Genomic DNA, 25,334 nt, shown 5'->3' on the forward strand with positions numbered 1-25,334 from the left:
ATAAATTCGAGCTTGTAGTTTATGTCTTTCATTTTCCCCCTACAATAATTATCTTATAAAAATATCCATTTGTAAAAGACAGAAAAATCTAAAGGGGACCATGAGGGGGAACCAAATGCAAAACGGATCCTCTTCTGCAATGGGTTGAGAAGCACCGCTCTTACGTCTCTCACTCAGTCGGACACACACACACACACACACACACACACACACACACACACACACACACACACACACACACACACACACACACACACACACACACACACTCCTTGAAGGTGGGCTTGGAGGCTGTCCCAGCACACGCTTCTGCTTTGTCTGTCATCTTCTGGACAGTCAGTTGGTTGCAAAAAAAAAACCTCTTTGTTCCTCACAACACAAGAATGGGAGCATTGTTTTATTCCCTTACCATTTACGACGTTTGGAATTTCTGTTAAACCTTGTTATGTGGCTGTTTTCCTTTGGTTATTCCTGGGTCCTGAAGCGCTTTTGATTAATTGTGACGTTTGTAAGAGTTTAGGGACTGAGGACTGTTGCCCAGTTAGTAAGCAGCAGTCATGCTCTCTCCCTGTTGATCAAACGTCGGTTCATGTTGGGAATATGAACTATTCAGGAGTGTTTCTGGTGGGTCGTTAGGGAGGTAAGCGTTGAGTCTGGGCAGGACACGGGAGGTTAAAACTTAAGGGAGCTAATTTTTACGAAGTGGAAAACGTGTGTGTGTGGGGGGGGTGTTATTTTGTTAAATACTAGAATGTTCACTTAAAATGTTAGGGTATTTTGAGCACCAGCAGTTAAAGATACTATGCTTACTGTTTTACATGATCTCAACGATAGTTAAGGGAAGACTTGTTTGTGCTATAGAATTATAAATATATGTAATACTCGAAGCAGCCTTGAGCTGGGGTGGCTTTATCAGTCCCACCCACATAGTGATTGATTCCAGTTTGGGGTTCTGAGCAGATCCGTTTAAAGCCCTGTGCCATAGGGCTGCTTTTTGATTCTTGTTTTTTCCCTGCTCTCAAATACTATTTTTTGAGCATCTTTATGAGCAGGGCCAGAGAGGTGGTTTAAAGCAGGACACGTACAGGTTCACACCCTCAAAGGTGTTTCTTTTCCATTAGGCGTTGAGATCTTGAAAATTCAAGGAAGAGCTAATAGGAGGCAATTTATGATAAAGGTCAAGTCAGCTATACAGGGGGTAAAAACACTTAGGTAGAAAAAGGAAAGCGACTATTGGCTACAGCGTTAGGAAAAAAGTAAAGAAACCTTTCCAAGAGTCATTAGGATTCACATTAATAGAGTGTCTGACATGTAAAATTGTGTAAATGAACAATGTCTGGTTAAGGAGATTGAAGTTGTGATTTGTAGACACCAAGTGGATAAATTAGGGGATTGGTATCTGTGTAGGATGGTAATAGGGAGAGGCCTGAGAAAGGTAGGTTAAGGCCAGTGTTTCAAATCCCTAACTAAGGACTTTGGAGTTTTTGTATGGGCAGAAGGTAACCCGTAATTTGGCCATGAAGGAGGGGTTTTGAATAGACTAGAGAAGTGGGCTTCCCCTCTCCCCCCACCCCCTGCATTACAAGCTTTAATTCCAGGTGGATTTATTTGGCTGAATTGGAGTTAGAAGAGCTTAGAGGTGGGGAGACTGTTTCCTCTGGGGGTGTGAGACCAGGTCAGTGACAGACTAAGGTGGACAGGGTGTCCTTACACAATATGAAGGCAGTTGTGCATGTGTTTGTGATAGTATCGTGTTAAAGCACAGAATGCTAAATAAATGTGGCAGATGATTTGTGAAAAAGTACAAAAGCCATTAATCCCGTGTCACCTAATACCGCATGCCGCTTTGGAAATACCCAGGCACACCCTGGTTTGTGCACAGGCACGCGCTTGTGTGCAGACGTACACACATGCTCATGGTGCATATTTTATATCAGTGTAGGAAACGTAGCCCTTTAAAGCAAATTTATTGCCCTTTAAAGCAGGCTTGTGGTTTACGAGAGTGAGAGAGATATAGAGAACCTTAATTAGAATCAAAGAGTTTGCTTGAAATAAGGTCTCTCTTCCCTTTTGTGTCATGATTTTATTGCTGCACGTAGATCTATATCCTCCGATCTCTGCTTGTTGTTAATTTTCTTTTGCTTTTACAGGCCCAGGCTGCAAGCACAAAGGAAGTTTGCTCAATCCCAGCCGAATAGTCCCAGCACAACTCCAGTAAAGATAGTGGAGCCATTGCTACCCCCTCCAGCTACTCAAATTTCTGACCTCTCTAAAAGGAAGCCTAAGACAGAAGATTTTCTTACCTTTCTCTGCCTTCGAGGTAAGACTGTGTTGCCAGTTTGGAGGGAGCAGCCTGGTTGAAAGAAAAAGGGGCAAGGCTGTCCCCAGGAGGTTTGATGTTGGCTTTGGTCTCTGCTCTACACCCTCTTTGAATTCCCAGCCTGGTTTGAAGGAGTGAGAGTGTAAAGTGAGGAATCCCACCCATAGGGTGCTTGAGCCTTCCTGTTTCTCCTTCCCTTTTCCTCTGACTCTTGAATCACCTTTCTTGGCGTCTCAACACACAGTGTCACAGTTTGTAGTCTTACATTTGTACAATTGACTTCTCCCTGACATCCTTTTAGGACCTCTACCACCCCAGCATCACCGTCACACACATGCTTTGCAAACTTGACTTTTTGTTTTGTAATTTTTTTTTTTTTGGTGGGGTAGTTGTGGATGGGTGTTAAGTCCCGTTTCCTTGTGTTTCCTGAGGTCTGGGAATAAGCCACGCTGATGGAGGGTACACTCCCTCCCCCCGCCGTACTACTTTAGTAAAAATAACAGTAGTGCTTTGTAGGTATAGATAACAGTGGAAATATTGGTCTGTACATACGAACAGGACCAATGAACGGAGTGCACGGAGAGGATACAATTTTGTAATGAAGGATGGGTTTGGATTTGCATGGCCTTATTTTGGGAAAGTCTTTACTCTAGGAACTAAGTGAGGGAAGAACACAGAAGATGGTGAGGGAGATTGAGGGGCCTCTCCATGTCGGGTAGGGGCATCACAGAAGGGAGACTTCGTGCTTCTCATTGCCCTGTCGGGCCCCTGCGTTTCAGTCTGGCCTTTGATTGATTGTGCTCACATTGGTCACTCCATTGAGGCAGGTCTGTCAGGCTTTTCCACGGAAAGCGGACCCTTGGCAGCTTTTGTGATTATACATATTTCATTGGGAGGCTCTTTGAAACTCCGTATTTCATTTCTCATCAAACTCGATTTACTCATTTTTGGGGATCTGGATGGACCCATTTCCTGTTTTGTTCAGAGGGTTGTAATCTATTACTCTCATCTGTTTTGATGTTTGATTGTCCCAGATCCCATCAGTGGAGCCCCTACAAGCTGGCTCCCTTGCCCTTTGACACGTCCCTGTCATCCTCCCATCCCAGCTCCCTGATACAGCGGAATGTCCCGGACTCTTGTTGTGCACTCCCTCCCTCAGCCCTGAAGTCAGCCATTTCTTCTAAGAGCCCTGTTTATTTTCAGGAACAGCTGCTCTTTAGAAGCTAGGATCTGGGCTTGAGGTGTGCTCATAGCTATCGGAGGGAAATGCATTGTGTGTGTGTGGGACATGTGCAGGGGCATGTATGTGCACATGCACACACATGCTCATTTAGTGTGCACATCTATGTCTCTAGGTCTATTAAAATCCATGAATGAGCACCAGTACCTCCCAATTTTAGTTTAGCACCAAAGGGTTCCTTCTGGTTTTCTTTTTTTTTTTCTATATTAAACAGTGAGAAAGTTGACTCCTGTTATCCATAAATTGTTTATTTGATCCATCTTTTCCAGTGTGCCCCACCTCCCATCTCTGCTGCCACCCTCCCCATGGAGCCCTTCTGATCTCACTTGGCTCAGACCCTGTGAACGGCCTTACCTGTGTGTGAACACCTCTTCATCCTCCTTTGGCTCTCGCACACCACAGCGGCTGCCATGGTCGACACACACACACACACACACACACACACACACACACCCTTGTACCGGTTTGCTTTAGGACTAAATGGTTCGGGAAGGGAAAATGAAGGGTAAGGTTTTTGTTTGAGATGACAGGCTACTGCTATGATAGTCCTGGGAGACTCAAGACCTAAAGGAGGGGAATAACTGTATTTCAGTGTGGACCACTTCTCCCTCTCAAAAGGGAGGTGGGGTGGGTAGCAGGGCCTCCTGCCAGCACCTACCTCCCTTGGGTTTGACACAGCTCCTTGCCGCAGGAGTCTAGTGATCCTAGGTGTTGAGGGTGGAGGTGGAAAGGAGGGTGTAAAAACCCACTAGCAAAGAATCAAGTGCAGGATCGGCTGTGAAGGGTGAAAGGAAGAGGAAAGATGAGAGCGGCCAGCAGGCTGGTAGGGGGTGGGGTGGTGTCATCAGCAGTGGAGAGTGAGTGGGACCAGGTGCTCAGAGGAAGGAGTTTGGGCCAAAGGGATCTTTGAAGGGTCAACAGTGTCATCAGCAGCAAGATGGTTCAGGTGAATAATTAAAGCTCTGTGTTGGTAGGACTCTTCATTGTGTCTTTTTAATCCCACTGGAGCCAAACTTACCTTGGAGCCATGCCTTAACTCTTTTCTTTAGGAAGATTCACTGATCTTGTTCTATTAGGATGTCAGAAAACTGCTCTGCAGATGATGGAATTTAGTTAGGAAAATTTTTACCTATGGAGTGGGTGTGACTTGTTTTTAGAGCAGAATTTGCATGTTTGTGCCATGTGCACCTATATATGCATAATTTTTTTAAAATCATAATTTCTCTGGTTTTGGGTGATTTGGGGAGGGCCTTGCTTGGAGAGGCATGCTTATTTCTCGAGTAAATGGCACCTAGGGAAAACATTACCAAGTACCCAGCTTTGACATTTCCAGGCTCTAGACACAAGAGAATCATGTCTTTTCATAGACACAGTTTACTTCTGTCACTTGTCAGATGGAACAAAAGTTTCAGTAAGTGAAACCTAAGATGTTTAATTTTGGAAAAATGCTCTGAGGCTTGGAAAGTTATTCCTACATTCATGAGCCAGACAATAAAATAGGTTTCGTTGTTTATTTTAGCTGATATGCAATAAGGTTTTGACACAGAGTATTGCACCCTCTTACTCTTCCTCCTGTACTTTTTAGATTTAAGGTATTTTATTTTAAAAGCCAGGGCTTTGTGAGGTCAGGTGTGTTTACCTGATCTGGCTTTTCTAAAAGCCTCAAATGGTAGGTGATTCGCTAAGTACTTCATGATATTGGAAATATGATGGATTTGGTGGCATTAGATGGCATACTTTAATATGCAGTTGCTTGAGCTAATTAAAACTCATATTTTGAGGTGTACAAGGGTTAAATAGACAAAGCCTGTTGTAGTGGTACTTTAATAATTCTCTTTCAGTTTCAAATATTTAAACTTTTTTTAGTTATAAATGTATTTCATGTTCCTCTAGGGAAGATCAGCAGAAAAGATGGAGAAACAGACCAAAAAATAAAAATAAAAAAATAATCAAAATACCCCTCCCTCTAATCTTCCAGAGACAACCACTGTTTATCATCTCTTTGGTGAAAATGTTACTAAGCCTTTTCTGTGCATATACAATACAAGTCACACACCCCAAATGGAATTGCATTATATTTTTATTTTTGCAATCTGGTTTTCCTGTTTCACACTCTCACATAAATACCCCTTCCATCTTGTGGATGTCTCATCATTTATCTAATTCTTGATTTACATGTAGATGTATTTCTAACTTTTAGGTATCAACTGCTGGTGACACTTCCTCACTTAAGTCTTGGCCTCATCTGGAATCTTTACAAAGTTGATAGTTGGGAATTTGATTAAGTTTTTTTTTATACCTGCATTCTAATTCTGCCACTGCTTTTTTCGTATGGGCTCCACACCAAACAGAGCTTGCCTGAGCCCCAAACTTTATGCTCAGCCTCAAGAGCCTGGCCACTCCATCACCCTTTACAGGAGTCTCTGGGTAAAGGAGACAGTCTTGATAGGCTCAGTATTGGTGGGAAAGAAAGCCTGGCTGCAGAAATCATGAAGGAATCAAAGACCTGGAAACGATGTTTATTGCCAAGGATTACAGATCATCCTTTTCTCCAGTCCTCTGTATGTATGGGTAATAACCCATAATAGTCTCAGAGCTAATTTGGAATATGGAAGAGAATGAATCTTGAGACTGAGAAAAAGCCGACAAGTAGAGTTCTTTAAGCCTTGGTGTTTGTTACCCATCAGTGACACTCAGCAAGCCCAAGACCCAACCTTCTCCCCACAACTCCATTAAGTATCTTCAGCGAAAACCTGGGGTGGGGAAAAACGATACCGTTAATAATTCTGGGATTAGTGTGTACATGTCAACACAGCAGCCAGTTGTTCAGGGATAAGAAGCTTTAGAGATTTAAAAAACCTGTCTTAAGGCACGGGGAGACCTTTCAGCTAAGTTTGCCAGAGCTCTCTCCTTTCCTATTTAATATCATGACCTAAAATCTCTAAAGGAAAGGAAGAGTGACTAGTGCAGCCAGCCTGAAGTGTTTGCCTGCGGTGTATTTATCTTTAAATGGCTGCTTTGAAGGGGGTCCACATGGCTCCTGCCAGAGGCATAATTAGCATCTTTTGCCGGTGTACATTGGCCGAGAAGGGGGAGGGGTGTGTGCCCTGGGCCGCGTGCATCGATTCTAACCATCGCTGCATTTTCTTTCACCGGTCTCGTTATTCTTAATGAGTTCTGTCTGCTTCTCTTTGTCCTGACTATGATGATTAGCAGGTTAAAAAAGCTTAACACAGCAGAGCAGTGGCAGGTTAAATGATTCTCTTATTTATATTTTTCTCTTTATGAGGCTCTGCAAACAAGGGGGATTCCCAAGGGGGTTCCCTGAAAATACACATCTGCACATGGTTCCTTCTTCTGACCGTGGGTTTCACCGTCCAGTGTCACAGTTCGGAGGAAAGAAGAGAGCTCTTTTGGAGGAGCTCTTAGGAAAGACCCACACTGTCAGCCATGGCGAAGCAGTCCTTTCTGTTTTGGGACTGCTTGCCTTTTGTTTCCCAGGTCTTAGAGAATCTTCAGCGATCAGCCATCATTCAATTGCTAATTAATTCAGCAAGCCTTTATTGAACGTTTTTTATATGCCAGACACTAGAAAACAGATTAGCAACAGGAAAGCAGTATCCCTGTGGTAGGTGCGATAGACCAGCTAGGCAATGCCAGGGTAGAGGGTGCAAGGCAATGCCAGGGTAGAGGGTGCGTGTGTGGAACAGGAAAGGACTCTGCCCAAGGCTCTCTGGGATGGAGCTGGCTTTGTAGAAGGAGAAAGTTCTGCAGGAGCCCCTACCAAGGCCTGGGATGGTGTTGGGTTTCTGTTTTGGAGGACCCCTCGTTAAAGCAGGGGAGTTAGACGTGTCAGATTCTGTGGGCCCTGGGCTGGATATTCACTGAGGTTCTTCAGCTGAGAGAGGAGACATAACATGTCCAGACCCTTATTGAGTAAGATGATCCCGGCAACGACGGAAAACGGATTGAGGCTAGAGGAAGGGCTCTCCAGCGGGTTGTTGTAGGAACACAGGCCGGAGGCTGAATGATCCTGGTGAATCTTGGGCAGATGACTTAAACCACTCTCAGTCCAAGTGTCTTCTTTTGTAAAACAGGTGTGTAGTTAGCACACAGTTGCTGTGGAGTTAAAGTCATGGGTGTGAAGCAGGCCAGATGGTGCCTGTGGTGACCATCCAATGGACTTACGTTTCCCAGTGAATTTAGGCAGACGAACAGGGTATTGGAGGAGCCTTCCATTTGAAACTGAAGAGGAACGATATAAAAGACCAGCTGAGGAGAATGCAGGTACCAGAAGAGACAGACCACCCATGGAACTCTCTCTAAAGACAGTCGTTGGCTTTATTGGTAAGGAGCACATGTTTTGTTAGAGTACTGGCGTTGGGTATTGAGGACGATAAATTCTGAGTAGGGCAAATGCAAAAGCCTGGGGTGATTTAGAGGTCACAGAATGAAAGGGGATTAACCTGCTAGAAAGCAATTAAGTAATCCTCCAATTGCAAGGAACACTATGGCACTAGTAATGAACTTCCTTGAGCAAAATGGGAATACTTTACATGAACTCTTTGGGGAGGAAGGCCCTCTGTCACAGTGGTACACAACTTTTTTTTGATGGATCCTTTTGAGAGGTGTCGCATCTTAAGTTTCGAGAGAGGTAACAGACAAAGTGGTATTCTTGCCACCCTGAGGATTTCAGTGGCCACCCTCACTTTTCTCCAGATCAAACTGGCCTTATGTTCCTCATATGCTTGGTTTTCCAAGAGTCTGTATACTTGGCCGAGTTGTGCTGAGCAAGCAATTTACTTGCCAGGATAGTTTATCAGGCTAGTTACGAAGAAATATGAAACCATCGTGTCCTTAAGCGCCAAGGAGGGGAAGGATGGATCCCCTTTAATTGCTTTGTGACCTTGATCAGTCGTTAAGACTCCAAGACATTTTGCTCAGAGGGTTGGCCCCGCTCCAGACTAGCTGGCCTCCGACCAGGCTTTGCCCTCCCTGCAGATAAAGCAGCTCCCTTCTCCCTGCCTGTGGCTGCTGGCGCGGAGTCAGTAGCCTTTCTCACAGTTGCCTCCGGCCTCCCCCTTAGTTTCTGGAGAGTCCCGTAGTATTTCTCGTCCTTCCTGAAATCCATCTAGAGAAGGTAGATGGAAGTAACGATAGTCCTGTTTTGTTTACAGAGCACCTTGCTGGCAGCTGACAGCACTAAAGTCATCAGGACCCATGTCCCAAAGGGAAGGTGCCCCTTCTACCGTATTTACGTCTGATAGGATTTGTGGACACTTTCGTGGTGGAGAGAGCGCAGACTTGGGTGTTCGGGTCGTCTCTGTGTGGCCTTGATGAAGTTAATTTCTGACTTGTTTCCACTTCTGCTAGGTTGAGTGTGCCGTGTGGTGTGATCTGCACATTCAATTGCTGTGAGGAGATCCAGAGCCCTCACTGCATTTGACTGGATGTGTATTCGTTTGTGTACGTTTCAAGCCACAGGTGTAGACAGCCTCATGGGAAAGACAGTAAGCAGATTATTCCAGCTGTTAATTAAATGATACTTTCTCCTATTGCTGTGGTCGGCTAGGTCGGTACGTGAGCCGACATGTCAAGAGGGAAAGTGGTTCTCGTTGCCAAGTCTCTCACGTCAGGGATCTTAGAACACGTGCCCTGCCGTGGGGCATTTCCTAAACGTGCAATCAGACTGGCACATCTGGGGGGCACGTAACTGAAGAGGGGCACACTGAGGTGACAGTCATATCATCACTTCCTCCCTGTTCTTCCTGAAAAAAGGCTCTTACGGGCTGAAGGTTTCCAGCTCTCACAAGGCATTACTCTGCCCAAGTTCCAGAAATTATAACTGTTGAGTTCATTTTGTGTTTGCATCCTATTTCTGTGCACCGCACTGCCCCCCCTCCCCTTGTTGCCAGTCTGCTAGCTTTCCCATTTAGTAAAGCAGAGAGGAAATAAATTGGCCTTTGCTCTCACCTATGGAAAGTGACAGCCTGCTTTTATAGTTTCGAGTTGTTTTTGTCACTGAAGCCATGTGTCAGCCTAATAATGGCACTGAAGTGTGGGTGTTGACAGTGCTTTTGCATATGCTACCTCAGAGGCCTTTGGGGTTATCACAGATGTTACGTGTGAAGACATTAATCTCATTGTACAGACAAGTAAATGGAGGCTCCTGACGAGTGGGCACGTGACTGCCGAGCTGATGCTTCGTCCTGGACTTTGGGATTTCACGTAGAGTCCTTTTCAATGATTGGCATCCTTTTTTTGGATAACGTGTGTATTATAAGGAAGAGCAGTTCCAGGATGGGCTTCATTGCCCAGGCTCCTCCTTATCCCATAAGGAATTAGGGGCCCCCTTTGTGTTTGGCCTTTGGCTGGAGGGCTGTTTCCCAAGCCCTGCTAAACGTACCCCTGGTGGTGCCAGAAATGACATTAGCTGCATGTTTAAAAATTCTATTGTAATATTAACTACCTTTTCTTTAGGGCATGTGATATTAATTTTCTACTGACATAATAGAGAGAATCCATTTAAATCATGAATATGAATCACTTTAAAGAAAATAGCAGGTGGATATGGCACATAATCTTAGGGCCTGTGGAAGTGGGTGGGGTTTGGGAAGTCTTGGTGTAATTCTTCTTCCTGGTAAATTGTAAAGGCCGACCTGGAAGAGACAGAGGTCATCATTCCGTGTGTTCTAGTTGTCCCAGTGTTTCAGGGCACTTGGTGTTTACGTGTGGGGTGCGTACGGATGTCTGGTCTGTGAGGGTTGCTGGTGCCTGGATCAGTGCCGGGTACATACACAGTGGGATGAATGGACCAAGGCAGTTGTACCCACTTTCTCCCTTGACTCTCCAGTTTCGAAGGATGGAGCTCTCTCCTCTCCTCTAACTCAGGAAATCAGTAAATAACTATCCCTTTCTCCCCCTACCCAGGCCCTACCAGGTCACTTTGAAGTTTTATATTTTAATTTAATATGATAGTAGGGGCTGATTGCTTTCATTCTGTTTGTGTATCCTGAAGATCAATCACGAACACGCCAAATCGGGGCGGGGGGACAGCCCAGAGGTTATTAGGTCAAGCTACAGAATTTGACTCCCCAGCTAAATGACAGCGGGCAGGGAATCCCTTTAGGGTCTTTGCAAAATAGAGCCAGCTATGTTTAGCTTGTTAAGATAAAGAACTGGTCGGGGGAGGGAAGATAATGAGAACGAGGGCTTGTATGTGTACATGATTCATGGAGAAGAATCCAATTTTATAGAAACCACAGCCCAAATTAGAGAAAGCAAGCTTTTGGATTAAAATGATTTCTGTTGTGGTTGTAACATACCACAGTTTGATTTTTGTCCAGATGAAAACATTTGGTTTTCACTTCAGTAAATATTGTGGAGACATTGCCAGCTAATTCTGAAAAGTAATGAAATACGGCTTTGGCAAAGCGCAGATGCGTTCTGCACTCCCGATCTCACCGACTGATCCAAGTTCAGATTTTTTTTTCACGTTTGCTAATGTGCTTGAATAATCAGGAGAGAAAAATCTGCCTGCGATTTTAATAGAAAACTGTATATACTAAATACACATGTATAACTACCCCCCCTTCCCCATACCCTATGTAATCCTTAACTCTCTTAAAACACTAAAAGCATTCACCTTTCATTGATTACTCCTTTAAAACTACAGAGTTTGTAAAGGAGCGAGATGGTGTGATTTTTGTGTGATAAGCAGCCTGTCTGACTTGCACGAGTGGGGCTTATACCTCTGATGGGGAGAGCCCACCTGAGGACACCAGGTGTGGGTGCTGCAGAGCCCTTCCTTTCTCAGACCCCTTGTTTTCACCTCCTTCGCCTGTGTTTTGCAGCAGAGCTCTGCTGTAGAAAGGGAAGGTTGTTATTTTCGTCTCCGTAGATCCGTGCCTGGTTTTCTGAATGCTGAACCCACAATGAGCTTTTCAAAAGTTTGCCTCATCTGACATTTGGAGGGAAGACGTTTCCCTAATAAATTTTCTAGAGAGGAAGCTTACCTCTTACGTGAGAGAATCTATAAGTTGCCAACTATTTTTAACGAAAAATTCTAAAAACACGTATAGTCTTCTGTTTTCAAATACTAAATGTTAATTTAACTTGCTATTCACACAGCCTCAATTTGATTATCTAATATACCTGTTCACCCATTTTATACTGAAGAATGTAAGATAATTTTCACCAGTGATAAACAGCACAGACTTCTGGGTGATTTTAGGGCTTTAAAATATCCTTTCCTTCATCTTTTTCTTTTTCTTTGTGTGTCTAGCAGATTCCTCCTCTAAACTTATTTGTAAATTAGATAATTGAGCTTGTATCTAGGCTAAGAAGAAATAAATAATCTCTATGTGAATGTCTTGACTAGTTTGGCTTCTCAGATGCTTTTGGTTTCCTTTTATGTATTTGAGGTTCTTCTTTGGCTATTCTCAAGATATTACCAGACAACAGTCAGTGTTTCTCTATCACCTTGATTATGAAATGTGAGATGATCTTACTGGTTTTGTGTCAACAAGAAAGAAAGAGGCTGTTTTTGCTGCCTTTCCCCTAGTGCTGTGCTTTCTCCTGATCTGGAATGTTGGCTTGGCCTCTCCGTGGCTTTGCAGATGGACATGTCAGCGGGGTCTTAGAGGGATTTCCAGTAGCTACGTGGTGACAGAGCTTTGGAATATGCAGCATTAGACTCTGTTGGATTTAGTCTTTTCTCCTTGCTTCAGTTTGACTACAAGGTTAATGAGAGGTACAGTTGGTATGCAGGTCCCCAGTAAAATTCTGGAGGTCTGGTTTTTCTGGGGGAGAAGGCTGTAGTTGATGAGGCCACTACTGAGGGACAGGTTATAGATTGGCAGTGGCTTCTTGAACAAAACCTGGAGAATAGTGAGGCCATACCCAGGCTTGGGGAGAGTGCCATCCATGATGAGTGGCACCTGCGGAGGGGAGAATTGGCACAAGCCTAATATTTGAACCAAGGGCATCTTGCCTCTGTTAGTAATTAACTGACCTCTCCGCCTGAGGATCCTTATTATTGAGCATTGGTCCTTTTCCTCCACGTATCCCTTCTCCCTTCTTTGTACGAGCCTCTCCATTCCCCATCTGGTTTGAGAATCTTCATTGCCTTTTATTTTGTTGATGCTTGATCTTTAGGTCCAGACCAACATGTCAGTCATCTGATGAGAACCCAAATCACCTTTCAGGGTGAAAGCATTCTGCTTTTATCCCCCGTGCCTCCATACTTAGAGAAATTGTGTCCTTTCCCACCTCTGACTGCAGAGCCAGTCCTGTCAGAAAGATTTTGTATTATTATAAGTTTTGGTTTGAGAGTGAGTTCCTCAGGAAACACACACCTCCACCTCCCCTTTTACTGGTCTTCTGTTTTCTGTTTCACTTTTCTCTTTGCCTCTGACTGTCTTTTAGACTATGTAACAGGTTACATCACTTTGTTTTTATATTTGCCGAGAAGCTGTTTAAAGAAATGGATTCATGGGACTTCCCTGGTGGTCCAGTGGTAAGGAATCCACCTTACAATGCAGGGGACACGGGTTCGATCCTTGGTTGGGGAACTAAGATCCCACATGCCGCGGGGCAGCTAAGCCCGCGGGCCACAGCTACTGAGCTCGCACGCCTCAACTAGAGCCCGCAGTGCCACAAACTACAGAGGCCATGCGCTCTGGAACCCACGCGCCACAGCTAGAGAGAAGCCCGCGTGCCGCAACAAAAGATCCCACATGCCGCAACGAAGATCCCGCGTGCCGCAGCTAAGATCCGACGCAGCCAAAAATAAATAAAAATAAATCTATATATATAAAAAAAAGAAATGGATTCATAAGATTGGTTGTTTTCTTTTGTTGAAGAAATTACTTCATATGCTTTCTTTAAGATGTTAATGAAACTTGGATTCTGAACTGAGCTCCTAAACATTCCCTCCATTTTAGTTCTTTGGAACATAAATTTAATGTTCACCCCATTCTCAGAATCTTGAATGTAAGGAATTTGATGCTTTATGCATTGGGTTTGAGTTTCAAAAACTCCTCAACAGATTCTGTAGGTGGCAGTTAATTATTTCTCGTGTGTTTCATGTAGATTTTACCTGATTCTGTTTGAAACATAGATTTACTTTCCCCCTTTTAAAGTTACTCCCAAATGGCCTCTGTTGCAGTTTATTGCCTTTTCTCCTGAGGGGGCGGGAAAGAGGAAGGTGAAGGGGGTAATGGCTTACTTCCTGGAGTTATAGCCTTTAATCCTGCTTCCCTCCGACAGAGGGCAGAGTGGGCTGTGGAAGTTACTGCAGGATCTACGCGAAAACCTGCCCTTCACAGTACTAATCCATTTTCTGATTTCAGCCGCTGGTCCGTGTATCCAAGACAGTGTGTAGGAAGGCTCTTCTTTAAAGGGAGTTAGATGTGGGTATTTTGATCTCGAAGGAACTTGAAGAGGTTTATTTAACCTATTGCTTCTCATTCTACTGAAGAGGGAAGTGTAATGGCTGAGTCTGTAACTTCCAGGTGTTGGGTCCCCAGCTCTGTCTGTCTGGCAGCATGTAGTGTGTTACCTTGTGTCACGTTACATGCTAGAATGAGTTGGAGTTTATGGTAAATTTCCTTTTCTTTCTCTTTTTTCTTTTTCTCTCTTTTTTTTTTTACTCAGAACCTCTTTTGAGTGCTGAAATAAGGTTTCTCCTGCTTTTTCTTAAGTACTTAAAAAGTTTAGAAAGTTAGATTTAGGAAAGGATCTAATGGTATGGGTATATTTGGCTGTGGAGGTACTTAATGTATATCTGTGTGGATGGTAAGTTCCAACTGAAAACTTCTAAGTAGGAAGCTAGTAAGGGTCGTGTCTCCTCTTTTTGTATTCAGTCTTGTACCAATTGTAAAACCACTTAGTACAAGGGTAAATATATTGTTCCAGTGGAAATACGGCCAGATATTTCCTTCTTCTATTTTTTTGAAAAACTTCATCTCTAACTTCTATTTGATTAGACGATTTTCCCCCAAAGCCTCTGTCAGACCTTCCTTCTGTTGAGAACCTGCTTCTAATTGGAAGTGATCAAAGGGGAGAAAACAAAGGAAATGGCTTTTGTCAGAGTGTATCCAATTCTGTTATCCACAGAATTTTTGTCACATACATCCTTTTGGAGTTTCATTTCCATTCAGTGGCGTGACCCACATAACTTGTGGGGTTTTGAGTATTGGTAGGTCATTGACGACAACAAGAGGAAGGTACTGTCTTTGCCTTTGTGTTTCTGGGAGCTGGGCGGTTTTGGTTTCCCACTTCAGTGCCGTGATAACCACTCAGTCATGTCCGTCTCCTTGTTAGAACATGCAGCCCCGCAGTTGGACAGGAATGGTTTAAACCATTGTGGTTGAAGTTTGAGATCCCTGTTTGGGAAGGAGAGCAAATTTGGTTACTTGAATCTTGACCGGTGTTCCTGGAGTGTTAGCTCATTCACAGGAAACTGTCAAGAAGAAATGAACTTCACATTTATTAGTTCTTCTGTTACTTGATAGTAGCTCTCCTCAAGATACGTAATGGGGAAGAAGATTGACATGTGGCCAGAAATTAACTCAGGGGCTTAAAAAAATTTGATCAATTAATCAATTAATTTGGGGGGTTTTTAACAGCCTTCGGTCCCAAACAGTATACCAATTAATTGACAGATCTCCTTCTGAAAATTCATGATTTGATGAAGGAGAACTGTATTGTGCTTCTTTGTAATATTGAGCTTATTTTCTGGTTTATTGTTCTGTCTTATGTTCAGAAACAAAAACATTTGGGGATGAGGAGGTTAAGGTGTGAAAGGAGTAAGGGATGTGTGTGAAGAGGGTTTTTTATTTTTTTAAAACAGCCTCTCAGTGTTATGCAGGAATTTATTTTAATAATTTTACATGCTGTTAACCTGATCATCATATCAAAGTAGCTTCCAAATATATTGTGGTTTTTGGGGACCCATCCCTGTCATTCACCCCGTATGAATATGACATAGTTTCCTTCTATAAGGAAATGTCATATTTTGTTTTTACTATTTGCTTCTGTCTGATTGTCTCTTCTCTCATTTTAAATTCGTTAGCTCAAATTCATACTTTTTAAGTCTAGAAAGTTAAAGACATAACCCAGAATAGTCTCTTGTCCTTGACACTGTGGGTAGATTTTTAAAAAAACATTTATTAATTTTTCTTGCTCAGTTCAGTCCTTGGTGGTTTCTCCCTTCCCTTCTTAAGAACTATTCAAATGAGATTTTTAAAATTTTCATTTGTTATGTTTGGTGAATGGCATCATCCCCCTGCTGGGGGATTTTGCTTGAAATCTGTTAAAAGGACACAGATGGAGTTATATTTCCTGGGGGATGTTTGAAAAATAAATTAAAGATGGCAGTAGAGATAAATAGCTTTGTTTTATCTGCTCAGTCATGAGGATTTAAGTTTGTAACTTAACGAATGGCTCCATCTGAAGCGCGCCTCTGGAAGGGGTGAGGATCCAGGCCTGTGTTTATGCACCTTCTTTTAAACCCACTAGGTTCTCCTGCGCTGCCCAACAGCATGGTATATTTCGGAAGCTCTCAGGACGAGGAGGACGTCGCGGAGGAAGATGATGGGACAGAAGACGTCAAAACAGCTGCCAACAGTGCTTCATCCTCATGCCAGTCAACCCCCAGGAAAGGAAAAACCCACAAGCATGTTCACAATGGACATGGTAGGCCCACTGTTGAATTTGGGTTAAAAAAGATAAAATCCGAAGCTTTGGGTGAAAGGTAGAATCGATCATATGTTGAGAAGATGAAGGCTGCAGAGCTGGTTTGTGGCGAAGCTAGTTTTGGATGCTCCTTTAAGTACCAGGCACTTAGCAGACACTGGTGTGACACAGTCCAATCAAGTGTGTTCTAGACAAATACGTTGTTAAGATGGGGATACATAGTCTTATGTTTGCGGAGATGATGATAAATTCCATAAGAGCGGCAGACGTAGGAATTGGAAGAGGAAGACGTCACATCTAAACAGAGATGGTCAAGATGATTTCGTGAAGACGCTATTGTGGTCAACTTACTGTTGTGATTTTAGCAGGCAGAGATAGTGAAGAAAGGAAAGTGTTATCCAGTATGTGAAATCAAGTACATACATATGTATTGTGAACTAGACTGATTTTTTTCCCCCCCTTGACTGTTAACGTTGTGGGGGAGGACATGTAGCCCACAAAACAGGAACAAAAGGTTGAATATGAGAGAGAGAAAAGTATAAATAAGTTGGCTGTGGAAAGTGCTCAGTGGTTTTTCAACAGGGAGGTGACTTAATTGTAGTTACATTCTGAAAAGATTAAGCTGGCCTCAATTAAGAGGAATTCATAAAGGGAAATGATTTAAAGAAGAGGAAACACATTGACAGGCTGTAATTGTAGGCAATTACCTGGCCAAAGGTAACAAGGGACTACAAGGTGGTCATGGCAATGTAAATGGGAGGAGGATAAAGTACAAAAATGTGTAGGTAGATATAGAAATACTGCAGGGAGTAGGCTTGAGAGAACTTGATGACTAATTGGATTAGCATGGCGTGGGGGGAAAGGAAGTAAGAAAAGAGGAAAGAAAAGGAGAGTGGAGCGAAGAGCATAAGGTTGGGAGAGATGACCGCTGTTTTCTGTGAGTTCCTAACCAGGTTCTTTGCTCAAGATCATACTTCCGTTGGGACTCACAGAGACCCTAGAAGGTAGAGCGCCCCCGTCTACAAGTGGCAGAAAACCAGTGCTGCCAGTTAAGTGATTGAGGCAGAGGAAAGCTGCTCATTTTTTTTTTCCTCCACGGCTGTGCACTGAACTACTCCTCGTCTTTCTGGACCCAGTGGGAAGTAGAGGTGCAGGACCAGCATTGCTTAGGTGTGACAGGAATCTGTCTCACCTGCACCATTGTTGGGCATTTTTGCCTTGTCAGTTGAGTGATTATTCATCTGTCCTGCTTCTTGCTTAGGGCTGTGTCTAGGTGGCATAGAGACATGACAAAATGTGACTTAAGGACCTGACAGTTTGTTGGGGAGATGAGGTTAATAATCTCAGTGCATACCTCAGTATTTCTCAGCCTCCGGCTCCTCATCTGTAAGGTAGGGATTAAGTGAAGTGTTTGTGTAGCCTCTGTTAGCTGTGTGTGTAGACATGTTCATAGTTAAGGGGTGGCTTCTCTAATTTCCTTTTAGTGGGTGGTCTTTCAGAAATCCCCTTTGTGAGAGGGTGGATTGAGGGCTGTTTTCCATGAATGACAGTAAAAATATGAGCGTTTTCAGGATGGGTTCATCTACGTTATCTCTTCTGATTCCATCTACTTTGCAGCGGAGTCATTGGGAGGTGGTCAGGGCAGGAGGTGTTTCTTGCCTTACAGTTGAAGAAATGGAAGATCTGATGTCTTGCACCCATCACCCAAAGTGGCAGATTGCAGTCAAGATTTTTGAAATGCCCCCCACGCCAGACACTACTCTATTGTAAGGGTGAGCATGTGAACAGTTGTGCTTTGCGATGGGTCCAGCCTGTGCTGTGATGGTGGAGCTACCACTCTCATCTGGTCGACAGCAGCAAAGAGCCAGTGCCACAGGCCACGGCCTGGGAGACCCAGCTCTGCGTGGGTCTCCAGTTGTGCTGTTGCCACATGGCTTTCATGTCTTTGGAGGTTTCATGTCTTTAAAAACCCAAAGGATGGCAGTGCTTGCTTCTCTGCGAGGCCAGTGGAAGGAGTGGGCTGAAGCCAGCTCGGAAATGCACAGGCCGTTAGGAAAGCGTCTCCAGTTTCAAGTGACCCAGAGGAAGATGAGAGTTTTGTTGAAAAAGAGAAGTCAGCTTTGGAGAAGGCCAGTTTCTGCCTCAGATTCGGTATTTCAGAAAAACACTGAGTTCTCAATACCTAGTTAGCCGAGCTTACTTACCTGCCCTGTTCTACATCCTCTGTGACATGAAGAAGGCCGATGACAAGGAAGCAAACTGCCACCAGCAGGTTATTAAAGCAAGACTTAGTGACACTGGGGAGTAAGTCCCCCCGGCAGGAGGGCGTAAGGAGATTCCTGAAGGTACTGTTCTCAGCAGCAGAGATTAGAGGGCTATCACCCAAAAGTGGTAAAACGAAAATGTAATAATCTTTGAAAACTGAACATTTAGCTGTGGAATAGTGTTCCTTTCCCAACCATTTCTAGATAATGGAAATTATACTATAACACCAAATTGCATAACACACACGTTTGTTCCTTTCTCCCCCCCCCCCCCCCCCCCCCCGTTCTGTTCCCATACCATAAAGGTCTTTATCAGCATCAACTAGTCATCAGGACCTTCGTTTCCTGCCCCTTTTAAGGCTTAATTAGCTGTGTCTTGCTGGGTAGGCATTTAATTTCTCTGATTCTTAGTTTCTTCTTCTATGAAACAAGCAGGATAGTGTAGATGGGCATTCATTTGTTCCTTCCTTCATTTATATCCCGGAAGAAAGAAATAGTTACTGCGTGTGTCTCGGGTAAAGGAATCGTTACCATTGAGCTCTGTTATGGTGGATGGTGGGCATTGCTGTGTGTTAAAGGGAAGTGGCTTTTCCAAGATGACCTGATTAGCTGGGTGAAGATTCCCTAACTAAAATTTTATTCCTGGAATCCATTTTTTTTCCTCCCTGAGACATTAGTACCATTTTCAGATTAAAAACATTTATATCCCACCCTGTTCTCATCTCCTTTCATTCCCATCTATACTGTATCTTCTTGTCCCTATTATGACCCATAGGAAACTTGGTACCCTGTTGTCTCCCACAGAGTATGAGTTGCAGAATGGCAGCAGTGAACCCCAGGACTGTGGTGGTTTTCACAAGAATCCTCCAAGCAGTCAGGCTGGGATCACTGAGGAACTCTGTTTCCATGATTAACAAATACAGATCAAACAGTGGCGGAATTCCCGTGGCAGCTTAAACTTGTCTTTCCTTCTTTGTTTTTACTGAGACCCTTTTCTTTGTAAATATAGAGCAGAATTTCTTGAAATTCCTTGTAATGGGATTTCATCTTGGGTACCTATCAGTTATAAAAGTGGATATTTGTTTAAACGTGACATCTGTCAACAGAACGAAACAGATATTCCTAAAGAGGATTCACTTGTAATAGAAAGTTCTCTGCGGGAGTACAGAAGGTGTTTACCTGGTCTGTTGGCATGGCATTGGGCCAGTGGCTTTATCGGTAAAGAAAACAGATAGATGGTTGGTGATTATGTATATGAGGAAACTGCTTGGGCTCACCCAGGACCTCCCTGACTGACTTTGTTTCTTCTGTCTGGGGTTCAGAGGAGGCCTCCTTCAGGTTCAGAAAGCTGAACTTTTGCAGTTCAGGTTCCGAGAGCGCCTGCAGAGCCCCAAGCTTGATTGGATTTGCAAGGCACCGATGCCTGGTTGCTTCCTGATGAGCAGCAGGCCAGTGTCAGAGGGTTCGTGAGCCACGAGGCCGACCACTTGGGCTTGCCGCCCCCCAGAATGGATGAGGGGACCCTGTGGTGTGACACCTGTGACACGAGGAGGCCAGTGATGCCCTTGTCCTGCTTCATGTGCCCCTCCCACGCCCCAGCCCCCTTCCCTGATTTTAGAGGGCACTCGGTGAACATAAGCTCAGAATCATTCTTGAGAGTAAAGTAAGTTCTCTGACTGCATGGGAAGAAAAGGCTGGGTGCAGTTCGTGAATGAGGTGAGGGTGTTCCTTCTCCCTGCCCTTGCCTTAGTTTTTGATTGACTGATTGATTGATACTTGCCTCAGTTTTACTCCCTCATTTTCCAAAAAGTAAAATATACAGACAGATCATCTCCGTTTCCTTCTGATTTTGGACTCAGGTGAAAAGTGTACAAGTGTTCAACTAGATTTTCTAACAGGGAAAACCTGGATGAGGCCGTAATCACCGTGTGGTCAAGCAAGTCCTCAGAATTGCGGACTTTTTCCACATGAGAGAGTGGAAAGCAAGCTGCCTTTGTGCTCTTCTCCCTGACACAGGATTTCTCTTGTCCAGCGGTGCTTGCCCCTGCTTCGTATGCTGGAGATGTCGAGGTGTGTCGGGAAATCCAGCAGCATCTGTACCCTCCCCCGGGAGCAGCACCCTCACTGAAATGTGGGGAGATAAATGCACAGAAAACAAAATGGGGAAAACTAACTCTTTATTATGGGGGTAGCTTTGGCCCAAAACCCTGATTTGGCAGCAGGTCCAAAAAGTTTTATTTAGGCTGCGTTGGTTTGAAGAAACGAGAACCCAAGCTGCCGATGGTGTCCTGCTTTATCTCGTTTCTCCCCTAAACTTGAACCCCAGTGAAGCAGCAGGTTCCCTACAGAGCAGGAGTGGGGCTAGTGGAAGCTGTTGCCAGGAGAGAAGGCACGCTCCCCCTGCCCTCCCCATAGGTGTCTAATGGGGCCTGGCTGGGGCAGCGCTCAACTTCCCAGGGATAGGAGCCCTGACCCCAGTAGTCCCCTGCCAGAGCCTGGTGTCCCCAGGCACACGTTTAGTTGTGCAGACATTACAGAGGACTCAAATGTTCTCATTTATAACCCACTGTGCATCCTAATGGAAATGCATGTGTTTATTAAAATGCATAATCTGAAATGACAAGGATGGCATCACACATGCCTTTGACCTTGGCTCAACACTTAAGGGTCACAATAACAATGCCTCCAGCAGCTTCTATTTCGATGGCTCTTCAGAGTTTCCAAAATATGCTTCAGTATACAGAACCTCAAATGATCCTAACGGTAGAGCCCTTAGGTAATCTCTGTATTTGGCCATCAAACAACACAATCAAAATGTGGCTCTTGTATTTGTGTTACAAGTTGATATTTCAAGTGGCTCGGTTTTTGAGACGTTCTCGTCGTTGGTAATTGTTTTCCAGCAGGATAAGTGAGGTAGGATAGAGGAATTACTGCTTTTGTCTGGAATGATTCTGGCTTTGGTTTTTCCTCGCTGGTGAGGCGTTCCTTACCCTTTGCACAGGAGAACTCATTGAGGGTGGATTGTTCACACCAGCCCCATATTGCACCTTCTCCACGTGCTTGTTTTGCACTTAATGAAAAATGGAAGGAATAGCAGAGACCACTGTTTCTTTGTGAGCTCCTCTCTTTCTGAAGAAGGACATTTCTCACAAGTCTTTTTTTTTTTTTTTCTTTTTTTCACAAGTCTTTTTTAAACAACATGTCATCGGACTCCCAGCTGGAATAATTTAATTGCTTTTGGATTGACATGGCGGGGAGGGGGAGTTGTTGTGTAAGCGCCAAAAAGCGGTTGCTTGGGTTACTTTACCACATTTCTGCCATGTGATTGCCTTTGAGGTGCATTCAGCAGCCCCTCTGTCTGGGTGGTGGAGGGGTGGGTTGTGTGGGCAGAGCCAGGGTCCCCCCCATGTGCCACGGGGAGATGCTCTCCGGCTGAGAAATGCTTTTTTCTTTTACCTTCCACCCCTCTTCCATTTGGGGCCACTTGGCCGAGTGGTTGAGATCAGGACACTGACGCTTGTCTGCCCATATGTGGTTGCAACTTCGGGCAGTTTTAGTTTTCTTATCTTTAAAGAGGTAGTAGGAGTGCTTTTTCATAGGTTTTTATTTTATTTTTAATTAATTAACGGCTGCGTTGGGTCTTCGTTGCTGCACGCGGGCTTTCTCTAGTTGCGGCGAGCGGGGGCCACTCTTCATCGCGGTGCGCGGGCTTCTCATTGTGGTGGCTTCTCGTTGTGGAGCACGGGCTCTAGGCACGCGGGCTTCAGTTGTTGTGGCACGCGGGCTTCAGTTGTTGTGGCACGCGGGCTTCAGTTGTTGTGGCACGCGGGCTCTAGATCTCAGGCTCAGTAGTTGTGGCTTGTGGGCTCTAGATCTCAGGCTCAGTAGTTGTGGCTTGTGGGCTCTAGATCTCAGGCTCAGTAGTTGTGGTGAACGGGCTTATTGCTCCGCGGCATGTGGGATCTTCCCGGACCAGGGCTCGAACCCGTGTCCCCTGCATTGGCAGGCAGATTCTTAACCACTGCGCCACCAGGGAAGTCCTTTCATAGGTTTTTGTGACTGGTAAATGAGTCAATATAGGTTTTATTCCTATGTGGTAGAGAACACCGTATTGGCTGTTAACTCCACGTGTGAGTGGAAAGATCTGGAAGTCTAGAACAACCTTGCAGTTGATAAGAGAATTCTGGAAAATTAGTACATTTCAAATACCTGGCACGCGGTGAGGGCTGCCCGAGGGGGACCGTTAGCACTGTGACGTCACTGACCGCCTCAGAAGGAGCTGCTCCGAGTGTGGTGGATGGTCGCCGGTGACACCTGTCCGCCAGTATGACCAGCCTGTCCCCGTGTCTTTTCATCTTGCTGAAGCGTTTGCTCTCTCGGTCCACGCGGGACCTTGGGGATATACACACACTTCTAGGACCGCTCTGGCCCCTGGTAGTTTGGTGTGCGGATGGACACCTGGCTTTTCCATTAGGGTTCAGGAGTGGGTAGGGATGGCGTTTCATTTGGCGGTGATGAAGACATTTTAAACTTGTATTTTTGTGGTGATGGTTGCACAACTCTGTGACTATGCCAGAATCCACTGGGTGGTACGCTTTGAATGGGTGGATCACATGCTATGTGAATAATAGCTTACTAAAGAGAAACGAAAGTCTGTTAGTAATGAGTGAGTGACAGATGCACTCAGCACAGCGCCTGGTGCTCGACGAGTTCTCAGAAAGGGGGTGCTGACTGCCGTCCTGTTGCTGGCCTCAGGCCCCACGACTCTTCTGAAGAACTGTAATACTCTGCAGTTCTGCAGAGATTAAGGTAATGTGTTAGATTTTCAGAATCGTTCATCAGTTTTGTTGTCCATACTTGCCTGGGATACGTGTATGTCATACATATTATAAATTGAATCGCTGAGCTGCTCACCCAGCGGCTCAGTATTTAGTATTTCCAGCTAAATTCATCCGGCCTGTCTTAAGGGGACTTTTTAGTCACTTGGGAAGTTGTGCTGCTCCCGGGGACTATACAGTGTGAGTATAGGATTTCCAAAAGTCATTCCTTTCCTGGCTGGAGGGTTGGTGTGGTCCAATAGCAGATCCACAGAATTTATTTGGAGAACCTTGAAAACAATCTTTATTACAATGCAGATATTTCTGTATTTGGTTTTCTGTACTAATATTTTTATTCTGCAAATTACCAATTCTTCTATAACTTGTAGAGTGACTGTGTACATGGAGTGCCTTCCAGTTTAACTCTTGTGCACACTTTCAAGGTGTCTCTCTCCCCCAGTTTGTTGTGAATAGTTAGAGCGTCCTTGTTCAGATCCAAAGGTGGGCTAGAGTCTTGCCATTCACTTCAGAAGCGGTTGGCCTTTTAGAATTCATATCCTTGAATGCAGGGCTTTATGAAACCCTGAGCTACGAAAACAGTTCATTCATTTGCTCCTCCAGAGTTGACACTTGTCCCCCTCTGAGTATAACCCTGTGCTCTGTCTTATTTCTGGAGGGTGAGAAAGTATGAGATTCCTCTTGGACCACTGCCCACCCTCCCAACAGGCCCTCAGCCCGGGCAGTCCTCTGGCCCTGCCATGGCACGTTGGAGAATGCAAGAGCCACGGAGCCACCTGATGCGGGGACAGGCAGGGGGTCAGTCACCATCTGGCCATCCGTCTTGTCCTTTCCTCGGCTCCTTTGGGGGCCAAGGGGGCCAAGAAACCATTTTTCAATGACAGAAGCCATTCATTCGGATTGATGGTCTTTCTGATGCCCTGACCTTTATATTCTCATAAAGGTCATGTGCCATTTTCAAACTTTGGTATCTGCAGTTATTAGGATCCTATGTAAGAAACGTGTTTAATTGGCAAATCTATGTAACTCTGTCAGGTACGTTACATCAGTACCCATAATGTATTCACATTTATAGATCTTGGAACCCTGGTAATAACCAAGTTTTTGGGTTTTTTTAAAAATTAATTTTGGTTGTTTTTTTTTTAAATTTATTTACTTATGGCTGTGTTGGGTCTTCGTTTCTGTGCGAGGGCTTTCTCTAGTTGTGGCAAGTGGGGGCCACTCTTCATCGCGGTGCGCGGGCCTCTCATTATCGCGGCCTCTCTTGTTGCGGAGCACAGGCTCCAGACGCGCAGGCTCAGCAATTGTGGCTCACGGGCCCAGTTGCTCCGCGGCATGTGGGATCTTCCCAGACCAGGGCTTGAACCCGTGTCCCCTGCATTGGCAGGCAGATTCTCAACCACTGCGCCACCAGGGAAGCCCAATAACCAAGTTTTGATAGGAAAAACATTCTGTGACTTACAGATTCAGGTTCTTACAAAGAGAAGAAAATCCAATTTGCTTTAAAGATTCTTTTCAAGAGATTTGTTTCCTGTTATGCACGTAACCGAAGTGATAAGATTTCACTGAGTGGCAATTCCAGAGGGCTTTCGCAAATTCCACGTAAACCAGTAGAACTTGCTTGTGATACTGGATGAGGGTGCTTGGAGGCCTCTGTAGGTTCAGCCCTTGCTGTGGGCTCCCAGCGTGAGCGAGATCCTCATGGGGCTTATGCTGACCTACAGGTCCTGGCTTTCTCTACCTTGACACGTGACTGCTGTAGCTACGTCAGTGGGGCCGTTTTTACCCAGGGCAAACCGGGTTACAGCACTCATACAGGCGGCATTAAAATCCTTTTGAACTGTTGGCACAGGTTGGCAGACACATTCCATTGTTTTCAGACAATAGTGACTCAAAGTTGAACTGGCTCCAGGGAGCAAGTGCGGCTTTTGTACAGTAACAAGGACTCAATGCCAGCCGATTGATGGTGTCTGTCT

At 44.7% G+C, this 25,334-nt stretch overlaps 1 protein-coding gene across 9 annotated transcripts in view; it reads left to right on the forward strand.

Moving 5' to 3' along the window:
• Nucleotides 1–25,334, forward strand: part of JARID2 (jumonji and AT-rich interaction domain containing 2) — a 242,770-nt gene that overhangs the window by 178,144 nt on the left and 39,292 nt on the right. For all 9 annotated transcript variants that reach the window (XR_014251301.1, XM_082415154.1, XM_082415156.1 and 6 more), the window contains 2 exons: nucleotides 2,151–2,320; nucleotides 16,083–16,259. Coding sequence is in view for 8 of the 9 variants with exons in the window: in XM_082415154.1 (XP_082271280.1) it covers nucleotides 2,151–2,320; nucleotides 16,083–16,259 (347 nt within the window). In the remaining variant the exon portion in view is untranslated. The remainder of the gene's footprint in view (nucleotides 1–2,150; nucleotides 2,321–16,082; nucleotides 16,260–25,334) is intronic.

The sequence above is a fragment of the Balaenoptera physalus genome (genome assembly GCF_965194825.1).
Source record: "Balaenoptera physalus genome assembly, chromosome: 11".
NCBI classification, from domain to species: Eukaryota; Metazoa; Chordata; class Mammalia; order Artiodactyla; family Balaenopteridae; genus Balaenoptera; species Balaenoptera physalus.